General features: G+C 36.7%; 1 protein-coding gene and 3 non-coding genes across 4 annotated transcripts; 2 read left to right on the top strand and 2 right to left on the bottom strand.

Annotated features, from left to right (window-relative positions):
- Positions 1-1,702: 1,702 nt before the first annotated feature.
- LOC123037322 lies at positions 1,703-1,898 on the top strand. Its single transcript, XR_006417442.1, has one exon. It is a non-coding gene; the product is annotated as a U2 spliceosomal RNA (small nuclear RNA).
- Positions 1,899-2,793: 895 nt separating this feature from the next.
- LOC123037329 lies at positions 2,794-2,958 on the top strand. The gene has a single exon (XR_006417449.1). It is a non-coding gene; the product is annotated as a U1 spliceosomal RNA (small nuclear RNA).
- A 2,190-nt stretch (positions 2,959-5,148) lies between these two features.
- On the bottom strand, positions 5,149-5,313 carry LOC123037319. Its single transcript, XR_006417439.1, has one exon. It is a non-coding gene; the product is annotated as a U1 spliceosomal RNA (small nuclear RNA).
- Positions 5,314-9,127: 3,814 nt separating this feature from the next.
- Positions 9,128-12,342, bottom strand: LOC108039730 (ubiquitin-conjugating enzyme E2-17 kDa). Its single transcript, XM_017116819.2, has 3 exons — positions 12,130-12,342; positions 9,840-10,125; positions 9,128-9,781 (listed from the first exon to the last, which is right to left on the bottom strand). The coding sequence occupies exons 1-3, from the start codon at positions 12,171-12,173 to the stop codon at positions 9,656-9,658; spliced, it is 456 nt and encodes a 151-aa protein (XP_016972308.1). The 5' UTR covers positions 12,174-12,342; the 3' UTR covers positions 9,128-9,655.
- Between the last annotated feature and the right edge of the window lie 13,065 nt (positions 12,343-25,407).

Genomic DNA, 25,407 nt, shown 5'->3' with positions numbered 1-25,407 from the left:
AAAAGACTGTCTTTCGCAAAGGAGCATCTCCATAAGCCAAAAGAGTTCTGGAGAAGCGTTCTATGGACAGATGAAAGCTCCTTTGAGTATAATGCATCAAAAAATAAATTCTTTGTAAGATTACCAATGGTACAAAGGCAGAAAAGTCGGCCCGTTTGCCAAAAAGTAAGCCATGGTGGAGGCTCTGTGATGTTCTGGGGGTGTGTGGCGTATAATGGACTGGGTGACTTCGTTCCTGTCACTGGCTCGATGAACCAAGGCCAATATTTGCGTGTTCTAAATGATAATGCATTTACTTCCGGAGACAGACTTGGACAAGACTTTATCCTGCAACAGGATAACGCCCCATGTCACAAAGCTAAGATGATCACAACGTTTTTGAAGGATGTTGGTGTTACCACCTTGGACTGGCCACCTCAAAGTCCAGATTTAAATATAATTGAAAACGTCTGGTCTCTTATAAAACGTAAGAGAACAGTATCGTTGAATAAAACCAGAGAGGAGACAATTTCTGAGATCACTTCCCTTTGGGAAGAGATATCTCCAGAGATCATCCAAAATTTAATCGATTCGGTACCCCGACGCCTGCAAAAAGTTATTGAAACCAAAGAAAATTATATATTTTACTAAACTCTTTTGTTTTCCCATTACTTTTTTAAGTTTAAACTTTTTTATTCATATCAAAAGATACTTGTCAAAATACTTATGCCACCACATGAAAATTACTTTAGCTTATATTTTTTCAAGTTCATATGGCAAAATGTTGAATTCATTATTTTTAAGTTTGTATTAGCACTAAGTAAAATAGAAAAAAAAATTATTGAGTTGTATGAAACCGTTAAAAAGTTAAATAAAAATTTGCACCATATTTTTACGTCAAAATAATTATGCCGACTAGTGTACATAAATACACTAGATTTGCATCGTTTGATGTCAATTGCTTTTATACTGCTATGTCATATAACAATTTTTCCTACGGAAGCTAACTACCCTAATCAAGATATGCGTAAATAAATAAGACTTGGCAAAATTTATGTCAGTAGCTTACACACACGGACGGACAGACATACAGACGGACATGGCTATATCGAATCCTCTATTGATCCTGATCAAGAATATATATACTTCATGGGGTCGGAAACGTCAACTTCACTGCGTTGCACACTTTTGACCAAAATTATAATACCCTCTGCAAGGGTATAATTAAATATTGTAACGATATTTTGTAAGCTAAATATGTGCAATGAGGGCCTTTTCTAATGGTTACTTTCGTTTTACTAAACGATTATGGAATACAAAACTCAAGATGTAACTTTTATTGATATTTTTATAAACTTGGATGAAGAAAACTAGAGACGTATGCAAAAGGAACAAGAAGATACGACTTTCTTTAATTTAGATTATATTAAAAAAAAGGATTGAATTATATGAAACTACACCAAGTGGTTGTAAAAATTAAATATATTCCGCAGCGAAACTCACACTATTCTATAAACAGTTTTTATAGTATAAGTAAGGCGCATCAGCTCACCTACCTGAATTCCCGTTCACAAGATATGCCCAATGAGGAATTTAAATTTTTAGGTAAAAACATCCCCAGAAAAATAGGCAACAGTTATTTTGGTTCCATATGTTTTTAAACAATTCCCAACTGGTTCTAGCTGGGAGCTCATGAAGTCCTGTTTTTGGGGTCTAAATAGTTATCGCTTCTCGGCCTTTTGGCTAAGATCAAAGTGTAGTATCTGTTCTTATCAGCTTAACATCTGATAGTTCCTCCATTGGAGGACAACAAATGTTAAACTGATTTTTGGAATCAGACGGAGTGCTAGGGGCTTGCTCCACCTCTGTCGCGGGTGGGCCTGGTATTGCAGTACCGCCGGGACTTCGGCCCAACTGATTAATACATTCAACTGTTTAGGGAAAATAGTAACTGTCCTGGCAAGAACTTGGAACATGCATGCCCGACCACAGAACAACGTAAGCCGGCATTATTAAAGGTATTTTTACCGCTTATAATTATTTATATATTTTTTGTTAGTCATGAAACAGAAATATTTCTGGGGCATTATGTTAAACGACTAACATGCTAGATTAAATAATGACTTTCCACCTAGTTTCTGGTAGGTAGGCATTGCAGGTTTTACCTGGGAATCGCTTTGGATTGGCTTCTTAGACAAGCTGCATTTAAGTTGTTTTTAACGATTTCGTCACCGAGTGATTTGAAAAATCAAATTCATTAAATGGTATCTCCGGGAATGTCTGATGTCTGCCTTGGTTTTTTTGAATTGGTTGCCTTAAGTTCAAAGTCGCTAAAAATCCGTCATTGCCATTCTAAGGCTAACAAATCACAAACCAACCAAAAAATCACAAAAGGGGTCAATAGGGTGTAACAACGTCCTCAACTGCCACTTCCACAATCCTTAAAACATAAATTTAAGGTTAAAATAAAAGCCAAATCTTACAGAAGTGTTTTCTTTTGCAGTTTCGCAGCATTAGTATTTTAATTTAATTTTCTGTTTCTTTTAATATTTTATTTATCTTATGGCAAATTCCAAGTTAATAACGTAGCAATTTATTCAACTTGCAAATATATTTACAACGGAAAACGTTTTTAACAAATAAATCCAAGCAAAAATTTAAAAATTGTTTTTAACGAACACTTTCGGACTCCTACTGCGCAAGACAGCAACATTGTTGGATTGGGGTGAGTTTTTTCTCATAATCCGGGTTTCTAATTCCCAACTAGTTCTAGCGATGAGCTCATGGCAACCCCGAGTCCGAGCTGAGCAAAGCATACTTACCTGGCGTAGAGGTTAACCGTGATCACGAAGGCGGTTCCTCCGGAGTGAGGCTTGGCCATTGCACCTCGGCTGAGTTGACCTCTGCGATTATTCCTAATGTGAATAACTCGTGCGTGTAATTTTTGGTAGCCGGGAATGGCGTTCGCGCCGTCCCGACATAAGAAATGAATGTGTTAAACAAAAAGTTATAATAACAGATAAGACTGGTGTGCAGCAGACAGCAACCCAAACCATCCTTTTTCCTTATTCGGAAAGTGGGCACTTCCATATACTGAAGAACATGAGGACATGACTCTAAAAACTATTAATGCGTTTCGTAATGACTTTTATGCAATGGAAATTAAAATAATATTTGTTCTAGTAAAAAATAATTTATTATTTTTTAATCTTTTTGTATTAATTATGGGAATTAAAATTAAAAATATCATTTATTAACATCGTTCTGAAACTTGATATATCAAAAGAAAGAACAAGAAAGGCAGCAAACTTCGGCAAGACGTAGACAAATGACTACATTTCGATTTCTATGCCTATATTACTAAAAACAATGAAGCTATGTCGATTTTGCGCTGCATTTTGCCAACGAAAGATGGCAGCTATATGATATTGTTGTCCGATTTTAATTTAATATAACCCGTAATTCCATAATATTAAAAAAAAAAAAATTAAGACAACAAAGTTACACTTTTTATACCCTTGCAGAGGGTATTATAATTTCAGTCAAAAGTTTGCAACGCAGTGAAGGAGACATTTCCGACCCTATAAAGTATATATATTCTCACCTCCTGAGTTGATATAGCCAAAGACCAATATAAATGATTATATTGGTCTTTGATATAGCCATGTCCGTCTGTCCGTCCGTCCGTTTCTACGCAAACTAATCCCTCAGTTTTTTCTATAAGTTTTATTTTTGGCCAATTAATCCGACCTACCGAATTTCATAAGGATCGGACGACTATATCCTATAGCCGCCATAGAACTGATTGATCGGAAATGCCATAACTTGGGTGTTTGTAAAGTTAGGAAGTTGGGATATTCTATGGGTTTTATTTTTGGCCAATCAATCCGACCTCCCAAATTTCATAAGGATCGGCAGACTATATCCTATAGCTGCCATATTACTGAACGATTGGAAATGCCATAACTTTGGTGTTTTTAAATTTAGGAAGTTGGGACTTTTTATGAGTATTAAGAATACATCATATGAATAATTTTGAAGAATATAATTTACAGAATATTCTGCAAGGGTATATCAACTTCGGCTCCGTCCGAAGTTAGCTTTTCTTTCTTGTTTGAATTATTTTCCGATTGTTTCTATTGGAGCTATATATATACTACCTGCAATAGAAAGACAACTTTTGGGAAAGTTTCAAGCTTTAAAACTGGGTGTTATTTATTAACAAGTGTTAAGCATCTGTATAACATTAAAACGTTTTATGTATTTAAGGAGTGTAACTTGCAACTGTTTAAAACTTGTTTAAAACAAATTTATTTAAGCGAATACATTTATTTTAAAACAAACATTTTGAGAGGATAATAAGACAACTTTTTTAAGCCACTTTCATAGGCTGAAAAATAAAACTTCCCCTGAAGTATAAAAAATATCGCTTAAACTGTACCAATACTGATAATAAATTTATTCATATTTTCATGTTAAGCTTATAGTAAAACTAACATAAATTAAGCCGGTCGATAAATAATATATTGTATGAATATATATATACAATATATTATTATGAATTACAGCTATCGCCGGCCAAAACAAGGAACCCCTTGGAAAATACCAAACCTTTTTACGCGCTCTACTTAGTAAATTATTTTATTATAATTTTCAGATAAGCATATTGAGGCAACAGAAAAGCTCTCAACAAGGCCATAAGATGTGTTAAAAACACGCCGCTAAAAAGAAGGTGCTAACGAGCACTGAGACTTTCAAGTCCCTAAAACTTCTGAACCCTGAAACCGTAGATTAAAAAAAGGTTTAGAATAATGTTTAAAAATATAATAAAATAAAAATATAATGAACATTTTAAGAAAATTGGGTGATTACTCACTAAATTATTGATAAAAATATTGCTGACGAAATAAGTTTATTATTTACTGATTATAATGGTTGATAATCTACTTGTTAAAAGCCGATGATTTTTGCACTGACTAACAAAAGTAAGATCTAATTTTGCTAATATAGTAATAAATCACTATTTTAATATATGGAAATTCATATATTAATCGTAACCAGTGATGAATTTTGTGGTGTTGAATCATTTTACAGTACGCACAATATACTAATTTTAGTTGTATCATAGTTTTTTATACTCTTCTTTTGCTTATCATATTTATTTCTTATGTCGGGACGGCGCGAACGCCATTCCCGGCTACCAAAAATTACACGCACGAGTTATTCACATTAGGAATAATCGCAGAGGTCAACTCAGCCGAGGTGCAATGGCCAAGCCTCACTCCGGAGGAACCGCCTTCGTGATCACGGTTAACCTCTACGCCAGGTAAGTATGCTTTGCTCAGCTCGGACTCGGGGTTGAGATGAGCTCGCCGCTAGAACTGGTTGGGAATCATATATTATTATGAATAAAAACTCACCCCGATAAAACACTTGCGCAGTAGGGTTGGAAACAGTTTGGACGAGCTCACTGCGAGAAGATACATTTTTGATCTTTTAAAATCAACGTTTTTTTTTTTTTTTTTGTCAAGCCATGTTTTATGGATTTTACAGGATTGCGCCGAAATACATAGCATTTTATTATAGCATCAATTTGATGTTTCGATGGTGTATTTCATAACATAACATATGAACATAAGAAGCAAAATAATTCCTTTGACAGCTTTGAAGTTTGAATGCCGGACTTTTTGAAATTCGTGTATGAAGGGCAGTGTTGTGCCACTGCCCCACTGAGGCAACTTTTTTTCACCCGGAGTCACTCGGACAACCAACCGCCCAACTGACCGAGGAACTCAGCCGTGTATCGTACGGCACGTTTTGCGAGATATGAAAGTAGAGATACAAGTCCGGGGATCTAAATTTGTCCCAATGAAGTAAGTAAGTTTTATTGGCGGCACCAAGACGAGTTGATAGCCCTCTGACAACGAATAAGGTTATAAATGAAAACAATACCAAACACCCTTTTTATGGTTGGCTAGGCTAATTAATTAATAGAGGTCTGGTAGAATGAAAATGTGAGATAAGGCGCTGTAATGCAAAAAGTGCAAAGGTCAAGACGTAGGCTGAATAGTGGATTTCAGACTGCAGAATCGGACGGACTAGCGAAATAAATATAGTATTAGTGAAAGGACAATAAGATCGTTATCATCGTATGAGTCGCATATTTAAAATTGGCTTGATAAAAAGTTATAAGGTTGCACATAGAGTCGTTTTACTGTAGTAAATTATCCCGGCACCAGTTTTGAAAGTTATTTTATGGGATCGTATGTGTGTCTCAATGACAGAAAGTATCTTTATACTACAGGCATAATTTATGGGGGGGTACAGTTAATTCGGTGCAAAATCAGTCATTTTTAAAGAACTTTTATTGGCGATACGGATAGTGTCAACTCAATTTTGGTTTTTGCATGTGATAGGGCAACATTTAAACAACATGTGTGAATTTTCATCCAAAAATATTAAAAATTAAGTGAGATACAGGCAATCTCCGGCGGCGCCTCGAACAAAACACGTTTTGCGGTGAACACGATAACTGGTCACAGAATCATCATTTTTTTTTCGATTTTTTAAGACACTTGAATGTCAAAAACCCCGATTTTCGTCCAAAACCTCGACATATTTGTTGCTTTAAAAATAATAAATTAAAAAAAAAAACAAGCAAGGAAAGCTAACTTCGGGCGAAACCGAAGACCCTTGCAGAATATTCTGTAAATTATATTGGTTGGCCAAAAATAAAACATATAAAAAATCTCAACCACCTAACTTTAAAAACACCAAAGTTATGGCATTTTCAATCGTTCAGTTATATGGCAGCTATATGATATAGTCGCCCGATCCGGCTCGTTCCGACTTATATACTACCTGCAATAGAAAGACACCTTTTGGGAAAATTTCAAGCAGATAGCTTTAAAACTGAGGGACTAGTTTGCGTAGAAACGGACGGACGGACGGACGGACAGACGTACATGGCTAGATCGAGTCTCCTGGTGATGCTGATCAAGAATATATATACTTTATAGGGTCGGAAATGTTTCCTTCACTGCGTTGCAAACTTTTGAATGAAATTATAATACCCCCTGCAACGGTATAAAAAACTCGACAGCGTTACCTGAGGAATTTAGTAGAGAAGTACTGTGTAAAATCTCAAAACGATTCGTCCGATAGATTTGGCAGGATCGTGTACACCGACTTTGAAATAGCCACTTTTCAGGAGAGTGTTTAAAGTTTTTTTAAAATCGAATACAAAACGAGCTAACGTTCAACTGCCCATAACTTCGGAAGTTTTACTCGGATGGATCTAAAATTTTAACACAATATTCTCAGGAAATTGTGCATTCAAAAAAAATTTTTTTAATAAAACAAGAAAGGAAAGCTAACTTCGAGCGGAGCCGAAGTTGATATACCCTTGCAGAATACTCTGTAAATTATATTCTCCAAAATTATTCATATGATGCATTCTTAATACTCACAAAAAATCCCAACTTCCTAACTTTAAAAACACCAAAGTTATGGCATTTAAAATTGTTCAGTTATATGGCAGCTATAGGATATAGTCGGCCGATCCTTATGACATTTGGTAGGTCAGATTGATTGGCCAAATATAAAACCCATAGAAAATCCCAACTTCCTAACTTTACAAACACCAAAGTTATGACATTTCCGATCAATCAGTTATATGGCAGCTATAGGATATAGTCGGCCGATCCTTATGAAATTTGGTATGTCGGATTGATTGGCCAAATATAAAACCTATAGGGAATCCCAGCTTCCTAACTTTACAAACACCAAAGTTATGGCATCTCCGATCAATCAGTTATATGGCAGCTATAGGATATAGTCGGCCGATCCCGGCCGTTCCGACATATATACTGCGTGCAAAGGAAAGAAGGGTGTGTGCAAAGTTTCAATTCGATATCTTTAAAACTGAGAGACTAGTTTGCGTAGAAACAGACAGACGGACAGACGGACATGGCTATATCAACTCAGGAGGTGATCCTGATCAAGAATATATATACTTTATAGGGTCGGAGATGTTTCCTTCACTGCGTTGCACACTTTTGACCAAAATTATAATACCCTCTGCAAGGGTATAGAAATACATTAACAATGGCGAAGTTGTGTTATTTTCATTTATTGATATTTGAAATCTTAAACTTTATTAATAATAATAATGTTAATTACAGTAAGGTAATTTGAAATTCCACATTATTCGAATGGGTTGCCTTAATCCTCATTCTTTGCTTTACTTTTACTGTGAATTGAGTTGGGATTACTTGCTTCCTCTGCTTTAGTTGGTTCATAATTGTTAAAACAATAAGCTGCTATATGGTAGGTTTTTCATATATGAGGTTAACATGATGCTCAGAGCATCATCATCGCATCCGTCATCTTCGCGATCCGTTCAACACAAAGTGCCAAAAAGTGGAGGGTTCATAGCAAAAGGAACAGCAATTCGCATTCAACAAAACACAAGATTAAGACTCGATTGTAAACGCTTAAAAACTAACTAAATCAATTGCCGCAGCCAAGACACAGTGGAACCTAGAGAGTACATAGCGTGGCAAATGGCAGTTTATGAGGTGTTTCCATCCAACTATACACTAAAGAAAGATCCCGCGCATTGTGGGGGCCATGGTAGCACACCAAATCAGAGTATAACTTGAATCAGATCAGGGACCAGATCTTACAAATAGTGTGTGGGTTGTGGGTCTGGCAACGAAATAGTCGTGCAAAATACTTAGCGCATTGGTCACTGGATGCTACAGAGGTATACATACATATATAATTGCCTGCTCATTCCCAAATTGGAGACTTGTTCTCACGTACCATGTGGATTGGTTTACATTGCTAACAACTAACATTTAATTCTCAATTTCTAGTAATTTCACAATTTGTAGCCAATAAACTTATGAATCGATCTAGGTAGCATGTGTATGTGTATGTGGGGGTTCCGATAGATATCATTGATGTCACTGGACTACAATGTAGTTCTCAGGCAGCTTAAAATGGCAAATTAACTGTGGGGTATTTGCTACGACACGAACTACTACATATATAAATTGCTGGTTAGATTTTGGTTTTTTAGTTGCAGAATTATTTTAGTTTTACAAGACTTGCTTTGCGCACATCTAAAATGAAACTATTTGGGTTTTGCAATTGTTTGACATGGTTTTTATAATTTTTTTATTATTATTAATTTTTTGCCGCTGCTATTTGAATCATAACATTTGAGTTGTTAGCTTATGAGAGTCTTATATCTGGCTGCCGGCTTATCTAGCGGCTCCTGCTACAATGGATTTTCTGGTGTTTTTCAATGATCTGCGTCTGATTTCGGGATCGGGTTAAGGACAAGGTGGAACTATCGGCCAAACAAAAATAACTTAAAACTGCCCAGTGCTTATAGGATGCGGGTGGTGTGCGCAGGTGTATGAGCGGTGAGCGGTTGAGGGTGTATATATGCTGCTGTGCCGTGCCGTTGGCGCTGTTACAATTTCATAGCATTACAATTATCATAAATATTTCTGTTATTATTTAATTTAAACTTCTTTATGGTATTGCATATTTTTGTTGCTGTAGTTTGCTGTTGTTTTAAGCCGCGGCCGCCCTCGATTTTGCTGCTGCTCCTGTTGTGGTTCCTGCTTCTGATGCTGCTGCTGTTCCTAGAGTGGGCGCATGGCTAATCGATGAAACTCTGCTCCACGCAGGCTTTCACACGCTTCTCGTACTCTCGGCGATTTTCTTTATACAGCTGGGCGGCGGTGGAGTTAGCCGGTGAGTTGGGATTGGGATCGCTCAGCAGTGACTAGGGAACACAAACCAAAGTTAGAAGAGTTTCGAGGGCCACTCGAAATACAACTCACCTGTATGGATGTTAGTATGGCTGACACATCGTATGTGGGACTCCAGCGGTTCTGCAATATGTCCAAGCATATTCCACCATCTGCGTACACATTGGGATGAAATACTTTCGATACGAATCGAACTGTTGGCGGTTTGTTTGGGTACTCTTCCGTAAATTCTATGGTTAACTTAAAGGTTCCGTCCTCGAATGGTGTATCGTGTGGACCAAAAATCACAGCATTCCATATCATAATATTATTATCTGTTGGCGCACCCGAGACACCCGTGGGTGGATCCTCCTGAAGTCTGCAATAAGTTAAAAGTTAAGTTAATATTAAAGTACAGTGGTCTTAAGAACCTAATACAATAATCTCACTAAATAATCAAAGCGTACCCTGTCTATTTGAAGTGTTGCTTAAGTGACTACCATTTTTATATTTATTATTAAGCTAGAAAAATATAGTTTTTGGGCGTCCGTTGCGTCAACATTTTTTTTCAGGAGTTGATAATACATCATAAAGAAATATCCTCGACCTATGTAATAATATTTCTGACCAGGATCGCAAGAGGACTATTAACAACATTAAGCGTCTTATTGAAACATTCCCGGTAGTCTCCTTTCTGTTATAAGGGGGCTTACGTTGTAACCACCGGGAAGGTTGCAAATTTGAAGACAATTCCGCAATACAGGAGGAAATATATTTGTTCCTCAATTATTTTATCGTGGTTACTATGAGTTATGAAAGTTATGACGAATTTGTCATATTTTTAGGAGGCTATCGTTTGATAAGCCGGACAAAATCAGCTGTTTTTATCTACTTAAGGCACAAAAAACTGGCTATAAAAGGCACTGTCGCCGTGAAAATATTGTTTACATTTTCTGCAGACAAAAAAAAGCTCAAAAAAAATCCCCAGGCAAAGAGTACCGAAAACACAATCTTTGCAGTTAACTAGACGGGATTGGCTGAGTATTTAGGTCAACAAAAAGCAACAAGCGGACGGCGTAACCCGTTTAACCGCGCCCTTCAATCGGCTTAAATCGATACACAGGCCAAATGAAATCATCGATTAAACAAAAAACAAAACGAGTGCACAGGGGAACAAGTATTACAATACTTAAATCAGAAAACCATTTGTATAATTATCTAGATTAAATAAGAAACTACATCAACAACATGGATGTTTTCTACGATTTTGTAAGTTTTTTTAAATAAATATTCTTCGGTTACTATGGTATTTGAAGGTTGCGTTTAAAAACTAATGTTATGTCATCTCTTAAAGAAGATTTTTTGTGAGTATTCCGAAACATTTAAAATGAAACGTAGTTGCAATTGAATCCCACATAAATTCTCCCTTATTATGAAATCGGAAGAGCAGGAATGTCTAATGTTTTTTATTATGCCTTCAGAAATATAAAATCAATTCTCAAGTAGTTTCGGAGGACTACAGGGGTAGACAAATGACGGCTCAATTATACAATTGCAAATACGATATTGATCTGACGAAATCATTGTGTCCATTTGTGTAATCAATTTTTGTGAAAATAAGTGCAATGTATGTCTTAGTTTTTCCCTGTGTGGGATAAGCTTTTAGTTGTTGTTGGTTCTCAGGGTGGTACCTTGCATTGTTGCAAGAAATCCCGCCCACGCAAACAGCCTTGACATTCGGTTTCGTATTGCCCAAGAGCAATTCGCAATCTCGCGCCAGCTTTCAAATTTTTCGGAGATGATGAATTTTTCGAAATCGAAAATATATTCCAATTGGAGTACTTTGTCTCTTTCGCGTGAGTCAACAAGGGCAGCTGCTGACTCAGGCGATTCAAAAAAACAATTGTTAATGTTTTGCTGCGACGCAATTTCGGCAAAAGACGGAAGAAGAATTTTTGTTTGGTTTTCCCAATTTTCTCCTTTGTTTTCTCGCTTTTCCCCCGCACCGCACACACACATCAAAGTCAAGTGTCAAAGACAAGCGAATTGCTGTTGTTGTTTTTGTTTTAAGCAAGAGCAAAAAGCATCGAAAATAATCAACCACTCACACAGTCACATGCACACGTACATATTTTGGCTGCGCAAACTTTTCCTCTACATACAGACGTAGAGCACACATATGTATGTGCGCCCGTGTGTTTGCTTATATGTATTGGGCAGCCCCCAGGTTTCTTTTCTCCAACATTTTTTCGCACCACGAAACACGAATCCGCCAAATTCGACGAGTGTAGTTCGCGATTAACTTCTCCTGCTTATTTTCCTGCTTTCTTTTCCTTTACTTTCCTTTCCTTTTGCTTCGTTTTCTTTTTTTTTCGTTTCTCACCTTTTAAAATCTCTCATAAGACGTCTGCGTGCGGGTGTTGACATGTTTCACAACGATACTACCACTTGTGTTGTATGTAAATTTGAACGCCTGGGCGATGCGCTGCGTTTTACGAACGGAACAGTGAAATTTTGTAATTTTATTTTTAATTGAGGGCAAACTCGGGCAGCAATGGTATAGACTCTATTCGATAGTATCGACTTAGAATCGATAGCATAGTGCTGAAACAAAATTCGATGCTTCTTTGCCACTGTTGTACAGAGGCAAAATCGATTCTTAATCGATACTATCGGATAGAGATGGCCCCTGAATTAAACTAAAAGATGAATTTAGGGCTGCCGGACCATTTCAAGGGCATATACATATCCCTAAAGATTATAAAATGAAAGACCGATTTTTAAGGGGATACGGCCACAGCCCAAACCGTAAGAGCAAGAGCAGCCAAATTTTTTCACAGTATTCCATTGGGGGCGTGGGCGCCCACTAAGATCCGATATGTCCCCCCAGTGGCCCCAAACAGCTCCAACATCCATTATTCTGAGCAAAAAAAGTTGATGTATTTAAGCTTAACTTCTAAACCGGTTGGAATTTCGATATTTGGTTTTTTCCGAATTTTAGGTTTTGAAAAGGCCTAATTAGAAATCTAAAAGAAATTTTGATATCCCCCATAATTTGGGGGCTACATTTAAAATTAACTTTTCGATTTAAAAAATCTAAACCGCTGCTCCGATCAAGATGATTTTTCGCTCAATAGTTATTCTATGGCCCAAATGCTTAAGTTTAATTTTTCAAGTTTTTAACATTTTTTTAAGTATTTTTAACGAATTTATTTAGATTTTCTAAGTCATTGCGTTGTATTTTGCGGGAGCCTGTCGAGAGAACGAAACCCAGAAGCCAAGAGAGCGACGGCCGAGAGAGCAACAGCCAAGAAAACTGATGAGGGGGAGGGGTAGTGCTGCAGGGAAAGGGGAGGGGAAAGAAGCAATTTAAGTTAAATTTGTTTAGGATTTTAAAAACTTAAACTGCTGCTCCGATCAATATGATTTTCGATTAATAGGCAGTCCTGTGGATCAAATGCTTAGGTTTTATTTTTCATTTTGTAGCAGAAGTAAGAGCCTTATTTAATTTCCACCATGGAAGAAAATAGAAAATTACTACAAATTCTGTAAGCAAAGCCAAAATGTTTCCAAGTTAAATATTAATCTTAAGATTCGAACTTTTGACCAAATACGTATGTACATATGTATATTTGGATATGTTTTGATTTGCTTATATGTACAATACATGTACATACATACAATGTGTGTGTATGTTTCTATTCGAAAGTAGATAATGTGCTTAAATACAAATAAAATGATTTATTATACCCGTTTATCGATCAAATGTGGAATCTGAAAATAATACGTTACTTTGCTGTTTTTGTATTGGATGCCAATCTTTTACTGTGTGTACCAAAGGTTTTCGTTTCATTCAAAACAAGAAATTTGAAAATAACAAATTCCCATTTACAAACATATTTGTGCGCAAATTAAAATTGCATTGATAGCATTGTAACTGATAAAAAGTATACAAGCTCACGACTTTTACTTGGATCACTTTCATTTATTATATAGCTCTGCCAGTATCCTTCTGATTCTCTCTCTTGAAGGATTTTCTACAAAGGTTGTTAACACAAAGGTTTTCAAAAAACGCGCAAATAAGAAATAAGAAAGTCCTGACAACCCAATTTCCTAACTCCAAACTAATATTAAGCGAGCAAAAAGTCGTATACAATAAAATTTTACAAAGCGTTGGGGCTGAGATGGGTGAAATATTTTTTTTGGATGCACCTGGAGGGACAGGTAAAACCTTCTTGACAAACTTATTGTTGGCAAAAGTTAGAAGTTAAAAAAAAATAGCCCTAGCTGTAGTATCTTCCGGTATAGCTGCTACCCTGCTCAATGGAGGTCGAACTGCTCATTCTACATTTAAACTTCCTTTGGATTTAGTTAATTTAGAAACACCTCATTGCTCTATTTCAAAGCAATGTAATATGGCTGCGGTGTTTAAAGATTGTAAGTTAATTGTTTGGGATGAGTGCACAATGTCACATAAAGGTTGGCTTGAAGCCATAAATAGAACCCTGCAAGATAATAATGAGAATACTATGTTGGTGGGTGGTATTACAGTCCTGCTAGCTGGAGACTTTCGCCAAACCCTTCCTGTTGTTCCAAGAGGTACAAAAGCTGACGAAATAAAGGCCTGTTTAAAATCTTCATTTTTATGGCCACAGATAAACAAACTAGCGCTCATGAAAAATATGCGAGTGCACTTAAAAGGAGACAGTTCTGCAGGTATTTTTGCCGAAACTCTTTTAAAAATTGGGAATGGCGTCCATCCAACAGTTGATGGAAAAATAGTTATAACATCACGCTTAGGAAATGTAGTCAAAAACGTTCAAGACCTTACATCCAAAATATTTCCTGACATTTCCAACATATCATGTAAAAGCTTAGATTGGCTATCTGAGCGCGCCATTTTGACAACGAAAAATGAAAGAGCAACCACTATTAATAATTTATTGCTAAACTCATTTGATGGTTTAGAAGTCTCCTATAAATCGGTCGACTCTGTTCCTGATGCTGATAATGCTGTTCATTACCCTGTTGAATTTTTAAATTCTTTGAATCCTCCAGGAATTCCTCAGCATAATCTGTCTCTTAGGATTGGAGCACCCGTAATGTTATTGCGAAATTTAAGTCCCCCAAAGTTATGCAATGGGACACGATTGCAGATAAAAGGTCTTCATAAGAATGTAATCGAAGCAACAGTATTTACGGGGTGCGCGAAGGGGGAAACAGTGTTTATACCCAGGATCCCATTAATACCATCCAGTCTGCCGTTTAAGTTTAAAAGGCTACAATTCCCTCTAAAAGTTTGCTTTGCAATAACTATAAATAAATCGCAGGGGCAGACTTTGAAGCTGGCTGGACTAGATCTTAGAGAAGATTGCTTCTCTCATGGACAATTTTATGTCGCATGCTCTAGAGTTAGCTCTGCCAGTAGCCTTATTATTCTCGCTCCTGAAGGATCTTCTAAAAATGTTGTTTACACAGAGGTTTTAAAGTAATCATATTAATTAACATTATTAAACCTAGAAAGTTTCAGTGGAATAGGTCTAATTGAAGATACCACATTAAAAAAAACGCGCCAATTTCTCTACCTCAGGGGAGGTGTGGAAATAGGAAAGTCTTGACAACCGTACTCAAAACTAATTTTAAGCGAACGAAGTCGCGCCGGGTACAGCTAGTTATTTTATAAATTTATGTTATACCTAAATCCTAAATCCAACATACCACCATTCAATTTATCAAATTTTTTTAAAGAAAGCGATGCTGTACATTGCGTCGAAAAATGTATTTTAAATTCAAGTTTATGAACCGACCTGCTCGTTTGTAAAAATACCCTTCATTCTTATAGCCTAGTATCCAGATCGACAAACGATTACGCTAGCGTAAAAACTTTAATCTTTCCCGTGTGACCAAAATTTTGACAGTTCATCAGTTTTAAGCGTGCTACGGTTGTACTGTCAATTAGCTGGGTTTGTTGACAAGCAGTTAAAATTCAAAAATCGTATTTGCGGGAAAGAGCTTTTAAAAGATATTTTCAACTACCTTGCCAAGACAAGTAATTAACAGTTGTTATACCCTTGCAGAGGGTATTATAATTTTAGTCAAAAGTGTGCAACGCAGTGAAGGAGACATCTCCGACCCTATAAAGTATATATATTCTTGATCAGGATCACCTCCTGAGTTGATATAGCCATGTCCGTCTGTCCGTCTGTCCGTCTGTCCGTCTGTCCGTCTGTCCGTCTGTCCCAGCTTCCTAACTTTACAAACACCAAAGTTATGGCATTTCCGATCAATCAGTTATATGGCAGCTATAGGATATAGTCGGCCGATCCTTGTGAAATTTGGTAGGTCGGATTGATTGGCCAAATATAACACGCATAGAAAATCCCAACTTCCTAACTTTACAAACAGCAAAGTTATGGCATTTCCGATCAATCAGTTATATGGCAGCTATAGGATATAGTCGGCCGATCTCGGCCGTTCCGACTTATATACTGCGTGCAAAGGAAAGAAGGGTGTGTGCAAAGTTTCAATTCGATATCTTTAAAACTGAGAGACTAGTTCGCGTAGAAACAGACAGACGGACAGACAGACGGACAGACAGACGGACAGACGGACAGACGGACAGACGGACATGGCTATATCAACTCAGGAGGTGATCCTGATCAAGAATATATATACTTTATAGGGTCGGAGATGTCTCCTTCACTGCGTTGCACACTTTTGACCAAAATTATAATACCCTCTGCAAGGGTATAAAAATTACATTAATCATATATACCAAATTTTTAATTTCGTCAGGTGGTAAGGAGAGAAGTTTGTTGTAGGAAATGTTGTCTAGACCCTTTGCAGAATTGGGGTTAGGCGTTTTTAAAAATTTAGTCAGATGCAGAAAAATACATTCTATTTATGGTTTGAAGGTCAAAAGAGGAAAAATCAGCAGTGTCTGGAACTGAGGAAATCTGATGAAGGAAAGCAATGTGATCAGAATCGCTAAATTGTCTGTTAGTGGGTTTAATTTGTTTGTAAGATTTTAAGGATTTAATAGTTTGCCACATTTCTTTAATTGACTTTGGGTTTGATAATTCATCTGCTTATTTATTCATATTCTCCTTTCTTACCTTACAACAATAGTTATTACGTTTTTTGTTATTTTCAAAGAACATTTTTGCATCTGATATCAGTTTGGTTTTGAAATATTTTTGTCTGCTAGCATTTCTAAGTCTGAAAAGTCTCTCACAGGTCTCATCCCAATCTTTCTTTGGAATATATTTGTTATTCTCATTTATTTTAACTGTATATCTTTATACCCGTTACTCGTAGAGTAAAAGGGTATATTGTATTCGTGCAAAAGTATGTAACAGCTAGAAGGAAGCGTTTCCGACCCTATAAAGTATATATATTCTTGATCAGGGTCACTAGCCGAGTCGATATAGCCATGTCCGTCTGTCCGTCTGTCTGTCCGTCCGTATGAACGCTGAGATCTCGGAAACTATAAAAGCTAGAATATTGGCATTTTGCATGCAGATTCTAGGAGTTCCTACGCAGCGCAAGTTTGTTTCAAAAAGGTGCCACGCCCCCTTTAACGCCCACAATCGCTTATATACGATTTTAAAAATTTATTGTGTTTATCAATACCTATCGAAATGTAGAAGAAATTTTTCAGATCGGACCATTCGTTAAAAAGTTATGCGTGATCAAAGTTTCTATCTCCATCTCCCTCGCACTCCCTTTACCTGAGTAACGGGTATCTGATGGTCGGGGCACCCGACTATAGCGTTCTCTCTTGTTTTAAGATGTGGTTTGTTGTATTTGTGAGATTATCAAGAGAAGTAATTTTTATTTTGGAAAAATCTTTTAAAACATGAGACTTTAGCAGCTTATGGCTATTTGTAGTAGCAGTAATATTAGTAATTTCTAATATTAGTTCTATTTTTTATTATTTTATTTTTTTTAAGTTTTTATACCCTTGCAGAGGGTATTATAATTTTGGTCAAATGTGTGCAACGCAGTGAAGGAGACATCTCCGACCCTATAAAGTATATATATTCTTGATCAGGATCACCTCCTGAGTTGATATAGCCATGTCCGTCTGTCCGTCTGTCCGTCTGTCTGTTTCTACGCAAACTAGTCTCTCAGTTTTAAAGCTATCGGATTGAAACTTTGCACACACCCTTCTTTCCTTTGCACGCAGTATATAAGTCGGAACGGCCGGGATCGGCCGACTATATCCTATAGCTGCCATATAACTGATTGATCGGAAATGCCATAACTTTCGTGTTTGTAAAGTTAGGAAGTTGGGATTTTCTATGCGTGTTATATTTGGCCAATCAATCCGACCTACCAAATTTCACAAGGATCGGCCGACTATATCCTATAGCTGCCATATAACTGATTGATCGGAAATGCCATAACTTTGGTGTTTGTAAAGTTAGGAAGCTGGGATTTTCTATGGGTTTTATATTTGGTTAATCAATCCGACCTACCAAATTTCATAAGGATCGGCCGACTATATCCTATAGCTGCCATATAACTGAACGATTGGAAATACCATAACTTTGGTGTTTGTAAAGTTAGGAAGCTGGGATTTTCTATGGGTTTTATATTTGGTTAATCAATCCGACCTACCAAATTTCATAAGGATCGGCCGACTATATCCTATAGCTGCCATTTAACTGAACGATTGGAAATGCCATAACTTTGGTGTTTTTAAAGTTAGGAAGTTGGGATTTTTTATGAGTATTAAGAATGCATCATATGAATAATTTTGGAGAATATAATGTACATAATATTCTGCAAGGGTATATCAACTTCGGCTCCGCCCGAAGTTAGCTTTCCTTTCTTGTTTTTTTTTAATTTACTGATAATTATTTGCTAATTTAAAGTTCATAGCTGCACATATGTAGTTCTATTTTTTATTATTTTATTTTTTTTAAGTTTTTATACCCTTGCAGAGGGTATTATAATTTTGGTCAAATGTGTGCAACGCAGTGAAGGAGACATCTCCGACCCTATAAAGTATATATATTCTTGATCAGGATCACCTCCTGAGTTGATATAGCCATGTCCGTCTGTCCGTCTGTCCGTCTGTCTGTTTCTACGCAAACTAGTCTCTCAGTTTTAAAGCTATCGGATTGAAACTTTGCACACACCCTTCTTTCCTTTGCACGCAGTATATAAGTCGGAACGGCCGGGATCGGCCGACTATATCCTATAGCTGCCATATAACTGATTGATCGGAAATGCCATAACTTTCGTGTTTGTAAAGTTAGGAAGTTGGGATTTTCTATGGGTTTTATATTTGGCCAATCAATCCGACCTACCAAATTTCATAAGGATCGGCCGACTATATCCTATAGCTGCCATATAACTGATTGATCGGAAATGCCATAACTTTGGTGTTAGTAAAGTTAGAAAGTTGGGATTTTCTATGGGTTTTATATTTGGCCAATCAATCCGACCTACCAAATTTCATAAGGATCGGCCGACTATATTCTATAGCTGCCATATAACTGATTGATCGGAAATGCCATAACTTTGGTGTTTGTAAAGTTAGAAAGTTGGGATTTTCTATGGGTTTTATATTTGGCCAATCAATCCGACTCACCAAATTTCATAAGGATCGGCCGACTATATCCTATAGCTGCCATATAACTGATTGATCGGAAATGCCATAACTTTGGTGTTTGTTAAGTTAGGAAGTTGGGATTTTCTATGGATTTTATTTTTGGCCAATCAATCCGACCTACCAAATTTCATAAGGATCGGCCGACTATATCCTATAGCTGCCATATAACTGATTGATCGGAAATGCCATAACTTTGGTGTTTGTAAAGTTAGGAAGTTGGGATTTTCTATGGATTTTATTTTTGGCCAATCAATCCGACCTATCAAATTTCATAAGGATCGGCCGACTATATCCTATAGCTGCCATATAACTGAACGATTGGAAATGCCATAACTTTGTTGTTGTTAAAGTTAGGAAGTTCGGATTTTTTATGAGTATTAAGAATGCATCATATGAATAATTTTGGAGAATATAATTTACAGAGTATTCTGCAAGGGTATATCAACTTCGGCTCCGCCCGAAGTTAGCTTTCCTTTCTTGTTTTTTTTCGATTTGCTATTAGCAACAAATATAGCAACTTTTTATTTTTTTTTTGCAATTTTAGCAACTTTATTACAAAACTAAGAATTTTGTTATTTTTCTTCATTATTTTGAACTTTTTTATACTTACATATTCCAATTTACTGAACCAATTACAATCGAAAATGGTTCACAAAGATATCGGAATTTTTTTTTAACTCAGTGGTTCAATCTTATGAACACTTTTTGTCACTTTTGTGCTGTGTTGTGTCGGTAGAGATGCCAAAAATGTACAAACAAAATTTTCGGGATGCCTGGCTGCGCTACGACGAGTTTAAGGAGTGGATTCGCAAGGACTGCACGGACACTAACAGGGTCTATTGTGCATATTGCATCAAAAGAACACGTGGCTGCGATGGGCGCTGTTACACAAACAAATAAGTTGCCCTTCCTTCAAAAGTCCACGAAAACATAGGAACAAGAAGCGGCACTATACCTATACATTGCAAAACACTCGGCGATGGCGACAAGCGATCATTCACATATTAGCTATATTATTAATAACGTCATTAATGCAGTGAGCTGTGCAGTGGTTTTTACGCCAGGAATCTGGTACTATGCCATCGTTAACAAGAAAGGAAAGCTAACTTCGGGCGGAGCCGAAGTTGAAATACCCTTGCAGAATATTCTGTAAATTATATTCTCCAAAATTATTCATATGATGCATTCTTAATACTCATAAGAAATCCCAACTTCCTAACTTTAAAAACACCAAAGTTATGGCATTTCCAATCGTTCAGTTATATGGCAGCTATAGGATATAGTCGGCCGATCCGATTGATTGGCCAAATATAAAACCCATAGAAAATCGTAACTTCCTAACTTCACAAACACCAAAGTTATGGCATTTCCGATCAATCAGTTATATAGCAGCTATAGGATATAGTCGGCCGATCCTTATGAAATTTGGTACGTCGGATTGATTGGCCAAATATAAAACCCATAGAAAGTCCCAACTTCCTAACTTAACAAACAGCAGAGTTATGGCATTTCCGATCAATCAGTTATATGGCAGCTATAGGATATAGTCGGCCGATCCCGGCCGTTCCGACTTATATACTGCGTGCAAAGGAAAGAAGGGTGTGTGCAAAGTTTCAATTCGATATCTTTAAAACTGAGAGACTAGTTCGCGTAGAAACAGACAGACGGACAGACAGACGGACAGACAGACGGACAGACGGACAGACGGACAGACGGACATGGCTATATCAACTCAGGAGGTGATCCTGATCAAGAATATATATACTTTATAGGGTCGGAGATGTCTCCTTCACTGCGTTGCACACTTTTGACCAAAATTATAATACCCTCTGCAAGGGTATAAAAATTACATTAATCATATATACCAAATTTTTAATTTCGTCAGGTGGTAAGGAGAGAAGTTTGTTGTAGGAAATGTTGTCTAGACCCTTTGCAGAATTGGGGTTAGGCGTTTTTAAAAATTTAGTCAGATGCAGAAAAATACATTCTATTTATGGTTTGAAGGTCAAAAGAGGAAAAATCAGCAGTGTCTGGAACTGAGGAAATCTGATGAAGGAAAGCAATGTGATCAGAATCGCTAAATTGTCTGTTAGTGGGTTTAATTTGTTTGTAAGATTTTAAGGATTTAATAGTTTGGGTTTGATAATTCATCTGCTTATTTATTCATATTCTCCTTTCTTACCTTACAACAATAGTTATTACGTTTTTTGTTATTTTCAAAGAACATTTTTGCATCTGATATCAGTTTGGTTTTGAAATATTTTTGTCTGCTAGCATTTCTAAGTCTGAAAAGTCTCTCACAGGTCTCATCCCAATCTTTCTTTGGAATATATTTGTTATTCTCATTTATTTTAACTGTATATCTTTATACCCGTTACTCGTAGAGTAAAAGGGTATATTGTATTCGTGCAAAAGTATGTAACAGCTAGAAGGAAGCGTTTCCGACCCTATAAAGTATATATATTCTTGATCAGGGTCACTAGCCGAGTCGATATAGCCATGTCCGTCTGTCCGTCTGTCTGTCCGTCCGTATGAACGCTGAGATCTCGGAAACTATAAAAGCTAGAATATTGGCATTTTGCATGCAGATTCTAGGAGTTCCTACGCAGCGCAAGTTTGTTTCAAAAAGGTGCCACGCCCCCTTTAACGCCCACAATCGCTTATATACGATTTTAAAAATTTATTGTGTTTATCAATACCTATCGAAATGTAGAAGAAATTTTTCAGATCGGACCATTCGTTAAAAAGTTATGCGTGATCAAAGTTTCTATCTCCATCTCCCTCGCACTCCCTTTACCTGAGTAACGGGTATCTGATGGTCAGGGGCACCCGACTATAGCGTTCTCTCTTGTTTTAAGATGTGGTTTGTTGTATTTGTGAGATTATCAAGAGAAGTAATTTTTATTTTGGAAAAATCTTTTAAAACATGAGACTTTAGCAGCTTATGGCTATTTGTAGTAGCAGTAATATTAGTAATTTCTAATATTATTGGGAAGTGATTGCTATTGGAAATTTTTGAATTTGAAGTAGACCATTTAAGGGAAAGATTGTCTTCGTTTACAAATGTTAGATCAAGTGTAGAAAAATATGAAGGATTAGGAGAGTAAGTGGGAGAGCCATCATTTAAGCAGATGAAACCTTTAGAAATGAGGATTTGTTCTAAAACTTGACGACTTAACATTTAGGTTACCACCTACAATAGATAATCCCCCAAGAGCCGTTGCCGTCATAAGAGCATCTCTACAACATTTATCGAAATCATGTATGTTAGTACTAGGAGTAGAATATACACTGAAAACATTAATATTGTGTTTTAAATTGGTGGTGGAGATTCCTATAAATTCAATTTCAGTGTCGCAGTTAATGATTTTATAATTAATATTTTTTCTAATATAAATTCCTACACCCCCGTAACCATCATTGCGGGGCTTACATACATACAAAATTGAAATTAGCAAGACTGCACATAGCATTATTTGTGACCCAGATTTCTGACAAAAGAGCAATGTCAACGTGGTTATTAAATAAAAAAAGTTCGAGAAGTTGTTTGTTATTATTGCTTGTCAGACTTTGTATGTTATTTTGTAAGATTTTCATGAATTAAAACAAGAAAAAAAATAAATAAAATTCAACAAGAAAGGAATGCAAACTTCGGGCGGAGCCGAAGTTAATATACCCTTGCAGAATATTCTGTAAATTATATTCTCCAAAATTATTTATATGATGCATTCTTAATACTCATAAAAAAAACCCAACTTCCCAACTTTAAAAACACCAAAGTTATGGCTTTTCCAATCGTTCAGTTATATGGCAGCTATAAGATATAGTCGGCCGATCTTTATGAAATTTGGTAGGTCGGATTCATTGGAGAAAAATTAAACCCATAGATAATCCCAACTTTCTTACTTTACAAACACCAAAGTTATGGCATTTCCGATCAATCAGTTATATGGCGGCTATAGTATATAGTCGCCCGATCCTTATGAAATTTGGTAGGTCAGACTGATTGGCCAAAAATAAAACCCATAGAAAATCACAACTTCCTAACTTTAAAAACACCAAAGTTATGGCATTTCCGATCGTTCAGTTATATGACAGCTATATGATATAGTGGCCCGATACGGCTCGTTCCGACTTATATACTACCTGCAATAGAAAGACAACTTTTGGGAAAGTTTCAAGCAGATAGCTTTAAAACTGAGGGACTAGTTTGCGTAGAAACGGACGGACAGACGGACATGGCTAGATCGACTCTCCTGGTGATGCTGATCAAGAATATATATACTTTATAGGGTCGGAAATGTCTCCTTCACTGCGTTGCAAACTTTTGACTGAAATTATAATACACTCTGCAAGGGTATAAAAAACGAATAAAAAATAAAGCTGTTTTTTTTGGGCCTGTAGCAGAGGAAAATCGGAAGAATTACAAATTTCAAAAGAGTTAGGGGTTTGTTTCTCAAATGAAGCTGGGAATTTGGTTTTAACTTTTATTCTAGAAAGTTTCTCGACTGTCATGCATTTTTGTATAGCAAAAGCTCTCTTTCTTGCAGGGCATTCAAGCTCTGTGGAAGAATGAGGTTGTTTGCAATTAGCGCACTTTAGAACTGGACATTTTTCCTCTCTTGGATGTACAGTGGTGCTCATAGACTTAAGCCACAAGACTTCAACCAAGAATTTAAACGAAAATTAAGAAAAGTTTTTAATTCACAGCTTCAATTTTTTGTGTCACATTAGTTCTACATATCAGTGTTCTAATAGAAGAAAAACCAAGTTATAAAAATATATATTCAACGAAAAACTTAAAAAATCTGAGACCATCTCCAAAATGACCTGCTCACATACTTGAGCCACCTGGAAAAAATGATTGAAAAAGTTAAAATTTGCCCAATATTCCTTATACTTTTAATAAATTTACTTCAATACTGAGTGGGATGACCTTTCTGCTTAAGAACAGAGGAGCAACGCTTTGGCATTGAATCCACAAGACTTGGGCACTGTTGAGGGGTGATTTTCTTCCACTCTTCTTCCAAAATTCACCACAAATCCTTTTTATTTGCTGGTTTTGGCCAACGACTTGCTTAAGAATTCCCCACAAGTTCTCTATAGGGTTCAAGTCGGGGCTCTGCGGTGGCCATTGCAAAACATTGATTGCTGGTGTGCTTCGGGTCGTTGTCCTGTTGAAATATCCAGGCAAGTGGCAAATTATCGGCATATTCTCCAGATAAATTGTTAATAAGGATGTCCCTGTACATTTCGACGTTCATAATGAACGGACCTACGCCCGATTCGGTGAAACAGGCCCAGACCATAATCGAAGCGCCACCATGTTTAACGGTCTTCTTCGAGTATTTGGGGTCCAATTGTTTGTTGGGAGGACGTCGTACATATGGTTTACAATCACTCCCAAAGACATTAAACTTGGATTCGTCGCTCCAAACAATCATGTTCCAAAAATTGGGACCTTTTTGAATATGCTCTCTGGAGAATTGAAGGCGCTTTTTAACATTTTTAATGGACAGCAATGGTTTTTTTTGGGCAATGCGTCCATATAACCCGAATTCATTTAGCCGTCTTCTTATGGTCTGATCTGACACATTCACGCCATAATCTGCCACCATTTGACCTCTGATTTGCGTCGAAGTCAAGAACGGATCGGCTTTACTGATTTTGGCGATCCGTCTATCGTCGTTTAAAGTGGTTTTTCTGTGCTTTTCACGTGGAATATTTTCCCAGGTACCATGTTTCTTATATTCCCATATTAGCTTTCTTTCGGCCGGATTTTTATTTTTATTTTTAGCCATAGCGGTCAAATTGTTTTGGGAAACGTTTTTAGTATTCAATATTTTAGTTTAGAAAATAACTAGTACAACTTTCAAAATGCAAAAAAGTTATTAAGAAAACAGTTTATGGTAGTGGCGGTGGCTTAAGTCTATGAGCACCACTGTATGTAAGAGGGAACAGTCGCGACAAATTTCATGGGTTGGTTTGCAGTGTTGGGCAAAATGGCCAAATCTAAAACACCTGAAGCATTGGCTAAAT

Source organism: Drosophila rhopaloa, unplaced genomic scaffold (genome assembly GCF_018152115.1).
Source record: "Drosophila rhopaloa isolate 14029-0021.01 unplaced genomic scaffold, ASM1815211v1 contig_155, whole genome shotgun sequence".
In the NCBI taxonomy this organism is placed as follows: domain Eukaryota; kingdom Metazoa; phylum Arthropoda; class Insecta; order Diptera; family Drosophilidae; genus Drosophila; species Drosophila rhopaloa.
This window is presented reverse-complemented; position numbering and strand designations above follow the sequence as displayed.

Bases quoted from the DNA above. Each gene is read 5' to 3' on its own strand.
- LOC108039730 (XM_017116819.2), bottom strand. From the start codon at position 12,173: ATGTCAACACCCGCACGCAGACGTCTTATGAGAGATTTTAAAAG. The intron at 10,126-12,129 runs GTGAGAAACGAA...AACTTATTGCAG, and splicing joins CTTATGAGAGATTTTAAAAG to ACTTCAGGAGGATCCACCCA. The intron at 9,782-9,839 runs GTGAGTTGTATT...TGTGTTCCCTAG, and splicing joins CCATACTAACATCCATACAG to TCACTGCTGAGCGATCCCAA.